The 8,035-nt window shown below is 35.2% G+C and overlaps 1 protein-coding gene across 1 annotated transcript; it reads right to left on the reverse strand.

Annotated features, from left to right (window-relative positions):
- Positions 1-308: 308 nt before the first annotated feature.
- Positions 309-7,621, reverse strand: LUM (lumican). The gene is made up of 3 exons (XM_079775028.1): positions 7,390-7,621; positions 4,109-4,991; positions 309-1,116 (listed from the first exon to the last, which is right to left on the reverse strand). Exons 2-3 carry the CDS (start codon positions 4,968-4,970, stop codon positions 959-961), a joined length of 1,020 nt encoding a protein of 339 aa, XP_079631154.1. The 5' UTR covers positions 4,971-4,991; positions 7,390-7,621; the 3' UTR covers positions 309-958.
- Positions 7,622-8,035: the final 414 nt, after the last annotated feature.

The raw sequence follows: 8,035 nt of genomic DNA on the forward strand, positions 1-8,035 counted from the left end.
AAACCAATAGCCTATTTATCATAATTACCAAGTATCTACTATACATAATTGTGTGTCTATACATTTATGACTGGCATTGTGGTAGATTTGTTTACACAAGCATCACCTCAAACACAGGAGTAATGTGTTGTGCTATGATGTTATAATGGCTATGACATCACTAGGCAATAGGACATTTTCAGCTTCATTATAATCTTATAAGACCATCATTGTATATGTGATCCATCATTCACTGAAATATTATTATATGGTGCATGACTGTATATTATATATGAGAGATGAATTTTATAAGAAGTCAAACACAGTGATGCCATTTGCTATGTTTTATTTTACTATTAGCTTGTTAAACATAACATGCAAATAATAAAAAAGAAACATACATATGATTTAAAGTGAAAAATAATTCTAGAAAGTTTTTCTAGGTAACTAAATAAATCCTTAATACTAAAACTTCTGCTTTAAATGTATGTGGCTTCATGAATTTTGTTTAGTATTTCACAAAATCATTGGTCTCAAAATTTACCACCTGCTTTTCAGCTAAACAAATTTGAGCATATTAAGATAATTTGATTAAAGACAGTAAACATCCATATTTATGTATTCCATACTTTTGGGCACATTAAGTTAAGATTTAGAAATTAGAAAACTCGGCTGACTTCCACGCAAACAGTAAAAGGCTTTGCACATCATTTGACAGTAGAGATGTAAAAAAACACTAAATTTACAAATAAAGCATTGTTTGTTGTATATGTGTGAGCATGTGTCTGTACTTGTGATGAAATAGGCCTGCTTTTCATCTTTTCTTTGTAAAAAAGTAGTAAAATGTTTACAAAACATTTTTTCTCAGAATTTAAAATTCATGGAAGTAATAAACAACAAAAATGGACACTACGAAAACCAACACAAAAAAATATAAGCATAAGATGTTGCTCCAGGATACACCTCAATATAATTGAAATTAATTAACAGTGATTTCATTTGCTACACGTAGACATTCATACATATTAGGTGGCAGACTAGTATGGGTGATATTACGGTTGCCATCCAAGCGCAAATGCTTGATCTTGGAGTAGGACAATGGTCCCAGGATCTTACAGAAGCTCTTTACTTCAAGCTCTGGAAAATAAAGAATAAAATATTTTAATAATTTTTTCTTTTTTATTACATGGCTTAAAATAGTCATTAAATTTTTTTATAAGTCTATAATAATATCTAATAGGATTTCTTCCATTTTTTTAAAAAAGTTACTTATTTGGTGGATCTTTGAATTCAAAATTACTAACAAAATATTTCAGACTACCAAGTGATTAAAAAATATTTAGTAAAATAACTATGGTGGGTCAGGACAGTCAATTAAATTTTTCAAAGAACGATATTTATTTTAAGTTCTTGGATTAGAAAGACTTAGTGCATAATATTATCTAAGAATTTTAAAAAATGTTTAGACTGAAGATCTGTAAAATTGTGCTGTTGTATGAATCATCTCGCCAATATAAGCATCCTGAGCTTATGCATCTGGAAATGAGAGGGGTTGACTAGAAGACCTCTAAAGAGTTTTCTGACTGGCACACATCATGACAGATTCAAAACGCCAAGGCAAATCCGAGTCATGGACTGACCACCATCTGGGCCACCAGCTTTCCTGTGGTTAGAAAGCTGCCGCAAGAGAAAAACTGCGTTAGTTTTTAATGAAAACAAAGATTGTTACTAGATTGCATGGTTTATGTGTGTACATAGAAGCCGTCCATGTTTGCTCAAGTCTATTTCAGATTAACCTTATCTGGTCCTTTGTCTTGATATTTTCTTTTATTCTCAAATTCTAGTCAACAGCGACTTCAGTGGAAGCCCAAACACACTCTGCTCCTTATCTCTATGATGCTGTCTTAAATAAGTCATTAGTCAAATTGCAGAGATCTTTGTTATAGTACCTACCACTAAGGAAGTATGGAACAAGGGGATAAAACATGGCCTTAGGCCTATATTAATTTTCAGCTTTTGCCATTTACCAAATGGGTGACTTTGGAATATTGATGTGATCTTCTTGTTAGACATAATATATCCATCACACTGTGTTGCATGAATATTAAATTAATTAAGATATGCAAAGCACCTCACAGAGTATTAGCACATAATATATACTAATAATTATGAGTTTGTTGGTGTTTTTTTTTGTTGTTGTTTTTTTTTTTGTGTGTGTGTGTTTCAAATTATGTCACCATAGAAAGGTCTGTGATTAAGCTAGTGTCTTAGACTTGCAAGTCTGAAATATGAGAAATAGTTTTGGCTATAGATTTCCTAATAGTAGAGAAACATAAAGGGGGTCTTTTAACTAAGAAAATGTAGACAATTGGTATACATAATTATTACAAGGCACAATAAACTAAATCAAAGACATGCATGCAAAGACAAACGACAACAACACCTGCAATGTATATACCTACATGTCCAGGTTAAGGAAGGAAGGAAGGACACTATTCATTTCCAAATGACCATACATGCTGGGCACTGTGGTTTCTATCTCAGCTTTGCACTGAGTGCCTGTCAGCATTTCACCCATAGACCACCTTTCCCATCTCCCACATTGGCTCTTCCTTCTCTCACTCACATAATGAGGCCTGATCTTTACCCCTCCAAATTCTCCTGCATCTGTATCTCTTCCCTTTCTTACCTCAGAGAATGAGGTGACCCTGCTCCTGATGCTAATCTCCACCCACCATGTCTAACAGGATTTCTTCAGCCCTCAAACAGCCTCAAACATATTAAACCCCATTAGCATGTTGGCTAGTCTAAGTAGCCATCTTCTTAACCATAAATGTTTATAATGTGGGATCCTACATTGCCAGATAGTGAGTTTTTTACTAGAAACAATTGTAAGGGTCCAGCTCTGATAACTTGACTGTGTATTCTATGATAAGCAAGATTCCTGGATATAAAAAAAAAAAAGCATGTGGCATTTTAGAGTTGGCAATCATGGTCTCCTTCATGAGAACATCATAACCATCCTAGGAGTTACAGGAAACTTGTAGAATCACAAAGTATTATATTAACAAGGCACAGTGCAATTTTTCTAATAGGAATATCAATACTTTTATCTAGTATGACAAGACAACCAACTTTCATGGCATAAAGATGCTCAATTTAAATAGATTATTTAGCAGATACAATTGTTTATGTGTGAATCAGTGTTTCCCACTTGATTTTTCTTTTAGCAAGTTTGTCCAAGACCATTGGTTTCTCTTCTGCCAAGCTCTGTTAAAGAGAGAGGTGGGGGATGGTAAATGTACATTTCCCACCAATATCTGTATTGCTCAAATTGAAAAATGCCCCAGAAGACAAGAAGAGGGCATAAACAGTCCAAGTGGATCAGGTCAAACTCCTACCCAGAAAATAAATGGAAAATAAACTATGTCAGCAAGAGAAAGGAAGGAGAAAATCAAATGGGGTGGAGGACTGTTTATAAGAAGAGGAGCGCTGTAATACTATTTTTAAAATGTTCCAAATCCTTATCATGTACCTTCCCTCCTTAATCTTCCTCACCGTCTCATAAGAACATTGAGAAGCCACACCACCATAACAGGGATAACAGAGATAGATGATGGTCATGATTGCAGAATACTATATTGAGCCCCAAGTAAAGATGTCAGAGAAGACCATGAGGATATAAGGGCTGCTCTGGGGAGAAGCAGGAGGGAGGCTTGAAAGCCTCTGTTAGCCATGCCTGTTCTGCACTCATTTGCTCCACCTTCAGCTAGATCTTACCAAGAAATAAATGTAGGAGACAAACCTAAGGCATGGAGGAGGCAAATAGTAGATAAATATCAAGCGATGACATAGCAGGATTCATTAGCCCAGAATATTAAATTTGAAGAAGTTAATGATTAAATTCTATGATCCTAATGGTTTCTTATCTGGACACTCCAAAGAAAGGCCAGATATTGGATAAATAACAAAGCTACAATTTTCTATATTTGAATTAGGGGATGTTTTCTTGGCATTTTAATTAATTTTTTAAGTGGAGCCAGATGCAATCAATATTGGTGTTGCACAGCTTACGTGTTTAAAAACATGCGGATACATCCATCAAACACAAGCACAGCTTTCTACTTACTTTCAAGTTGGTTGACCTCCAGGTAATAGTTTTCAAGGTTTTCATTGACAGTGGGTATGTTTTTTAGCTTATTGTAGGAGAGATCCAGCTCAAGCAGAGATGATACATTAAAAGAATTTCCAGGTATTCCACTATCGGCCAATTCATTATGAGATAAACGCAGATACTGCAGTCCCTTAAAACGCTTGAAATATTCATCAGGAATGTTGCTGATCTTATTGTTGTCTAAGTAGAGAGTTAAAAGAGATGTTGGGAGATCAGAAGGCAGTTTGGTCATCTGATTGAAGCTCAAGTCAAGGTACTCGAGTGACTTAAGACCTTTAAAAGCAGCTGATATATCATCTTTCAGCTGATTGTGCTGAAGATGGATGAAGGTCAGGTTTACCAGTCCTTCAAAAGAGCCGAGCTTTGTGATCTTGTTGTTAGAAAGCTGCAGGTCCTCCAGAGATTTGGGAAGTGGGCCCACAGATTGTGTCAGGTTGTTGTGATTTATATGCAGCTTCTTCAGTTGCTTTAGTTTAGAGAAAATTCTTCCTTTTATCTTGGAATTTTCTAGAAGGTTATGATCTAGAATGAGCCACTGTAGATCGGTTACATTTTCAAAGGCCTTTTCATCAATGTGGTCAATCTGGTTGTTCCTCAGGTAAAGGTACTTGATTCCAGGAGGCACCATTGGCACGCTTTTCAATTTCAGCTCATCGCAGTACATGGCCGAGGGATAGCTTGCAGGGCAGTTACATTCTGGGGCGCAGTTCGGAGATGACTGCCCATACATTGATAGTGGAAAGTCGTAATCATCATAGTACTGGCTGCTGGCACCACTGATTAGTGCCAATAGCAGAGTAAATGCACCAAGATTCATTTTTAGCGAATGCTTTGAATCCTAAGTAAAGTGGAAACACAGTATAACATAGTATATGTTAAGCGAAAGCATATTCAATTTACAATGTTAAATTCATTAGGAAAATGTGTATTTTATTGTTTTGTGTGTTTTTTTAAATTCATCTAAGGATGTATTTTTAATTTTTATTTAAGCATTAGGTTTAAGATGTATGTGTACCACTTGTGAGGTGGTGAACAGTTTAGGGTTAGATTACATACACATGCGCCCCCTACTGGGAAAGCCAGGCCTAACCTATCCAGTCAATCTCTCCAGGTCCTTCCTTACTTCAATGATTTCCTGTAAGAGGTGTCTGGGTAGTGCCCATTGACCACCATGCTAAAACACTACCCCAGAACATCCTTCAAAACCACAAAATATGAAAATGAGGAGACAATTGTAAACTGTACCTTTTACCCTAGCATTCAACATCATTAAACTGTCTCATTAAGAAGACCCTTACTGGGAACATGAGCAATCTGTGGTTTTGCTTGAAGGAAAGCTGTTCTTAACTTGTGTGGCCAGAGATGGAGGGTGGCAAGGCAGGGGGATGTGGGAGGGGGGAGTACATTCCTTTAAAAATGTCTGGTTATTGTTGTTGGTTCTGAGGGAAGGTAACAGAATTCTTAGTTGGGTGTGCATGGATATTATTTCAACTTTTGTTTAGCATTCCATACTTTCAGGCATATTACAGAACTGGGCTCTGAAATTGCTATTTAGTATATAAGTTTTAGTAAAACCAATTTTTATTAATCAGAGAAATGTCACAAATTCTAAAGATTTTTTAAACCTAGAAAGAGATCCAACTGAATAGAAAAACGATATTCTTTTCCAAGTTTTGAATTAAAGTTTTCCTTTCTGTCAATGACTCACAAGTTCTCTACCTTCTTCATGCCAAAATTTAAGAAGGCATGGTTCACTTACTTGGCTATTAATGCTCTTACAGAGTGGAAATTGGAGAGATCTGGGCATTGAGCAGAGTCTGTATTTTACAGTGGCATTAGGACCATGGAAGAATGGATAAAATTGAGAATATAAATTAAAAACAATTTGTAATAATGATCTAGTAAGAATATGTTTCTAAGGTGAGGCTCAATAAAGTATATTTTCACTGTTTGGAGAGTACAAGGTCAGAAATTTAGGTAAAGGACAATAGCATACAAGAGTTGAACTTTCCTAGAGTGAAAGCTATGGCTGAGGAGAAGTTGATAACTCTGAGAGGGAAATCCTTAATGTGAAGCAGGATCTACATGCCATAAGGCAATAGATCTTCCTGTGAGAAGTATGGTATAAGCTTTTGGATCTAGGGAGTTTGGGATAAGTAGGATTTTTAGTATTAGGAAGTTTAAACACCTTTGCTTTAACTTGAAATTACAAGGAACTTTATTTTACCAGATGAAACACTAAAAAAAGGTGTTAGAAACACTAATAGCTAACCCAATGTAATTTGTAACTAGATTTTAAACTAACTTATTCCCCAAGATAATTATGGAGTCATTTAATTTAGTTGACAAGGCTTGGCAATGAGCACAATTAATATTGCAATATAAGGTATAGTATGTTAATGTAAAGATTTGTCTTGCTTTATTAATAAGCTTTGAGTTTATTTTATTTCAGTATACACTAAAATAGACATGGTAACTATAATGTATTGAATAGTAGTGAAAAACATGCTTTCATATTTTTTGGCAGAATGAATCCAAAGAGTGTTTGTAGCTATATAAGGACTCCACTATGAAGCAAAAGTGCACTTTATTTACTTTCCTCCAAGTTTTTGCAAATACCTGTGGTTATGGAGGAAATGTGTGTTTTTTTTTCAAATAAATGTTTACCAGAATTTCTTCAAAACATATCCATTTTAAAACATACATCCAAAAAACAAATCTTGAAAATTAACAAAATAGAAATAAGTAATCCAAAAGAGGGTATATGTCCTTAAGCTCACATTTTATAACAACATAAAATATTTATGGCAAATTGTAACAAACTATAGCAATATATGTGTGGCAAAAATATTTTTAATACTGCTTGAAATGATCTTTCTTTGCTGCAAAATTCATTGTAAAAATACTAACATGTATCACTCATTAACATGAAATAACAAATATTTTCATTGCCAAACATTTTTACTGTCTAGTTTAAATATTTTCTCATTCCAACCCTGAAACTTTTTATAACTTCCTTTGTCAAGCAACACAGCATATATTGTAAAAACTTTGTCTTAAATCCATAAGTCATGGAAAACATATTAAGAAAAGTGTGAGAGTAAATGCTCAAAAGTATGGATTTGCTGTTGAATAGCAATTGGCAAAGTTGCTCTAGAACTTTTTCTGTTCCTATTACAATAAACACTGTCCCAAACAGTCAGCATCCCCAGTGCTATAGTTAAAACAGCACTTACCTTACTGTCTTGACTCTGCTTTCGTTAATTCTTAAAGCAGATGCAGTATGGACAAGAATCCACTAATATATGCTGTAAACTCTGTCAGGACGGAACTGGCTGCCAGATTCCTAGTGATACAAGAGCTGGAGGGGGAGACCCAGCCCAGTCACGCCAGTCTCTGAATGGAGTTATGTCATTGTGGGATCTTGTGGTGTGCCATGTGAATGCTCTGCTCTCTAACGAAGTGCGAGTGGACTGGTGAGCAAGGACAGCCCAGTACATTCCCTATGGAACGGGAGAGCGATACATACTTAACTAGCCCAAATGTCACAGCTTTTAACCAAAATCTGAGTCCTGCTGCAAGGGAGGCATCTAGAGTGAAAACATTTTTATTACAAAGCTCTTTACTTCTGTACGCTGTGGCAAAAATTAAATGTCATTCTCTCAGCCAACTGTCATGTTCATCTAAAGGTCTCATAAAACATAAACAGAATAATTTCAAGAAAATGCAAATGAGCAGACTCAGAGGAATTGAATTCATTGTGCCTATTACTCCTGAAATCTATTTGATTTATTAGTACTAACAATTTTTGGCCAGGAGAGTAACTTACATTAGTTTCTGAAATATAAAAGTACTTTATTTACAGCCTGATACAAATGATAG

The sequence above is a fragment of the Cnephaeus nilssonii genome (genome assembly GCF_951640355.1).
Source record: "Cnephaeus nilssonii genome assembly, chromosome: 6".
NCBI lineage: Eukaryota > Metazoa > Chordata > Mammalia > Chiroptera > Vespertilionidae > Cnephaeus > Cnephaeus nilssonii.

Coding starts and splice junctions, on each gene's coding strand:
- LUM (XM_079775028.1), bottom strand. CDS start 4,970: ATGAATCTTGGTGCATTTACTCTGCTATTGGCACTAATCAGTGGTGCC. Junction 1,117..4,108: donor GGAGGTCAACCAACTTGAAA/GTAAGTAGAAAG, acceptor TTTATTTTCCAG/AGCTTGAAGTAAAGAGCTTC.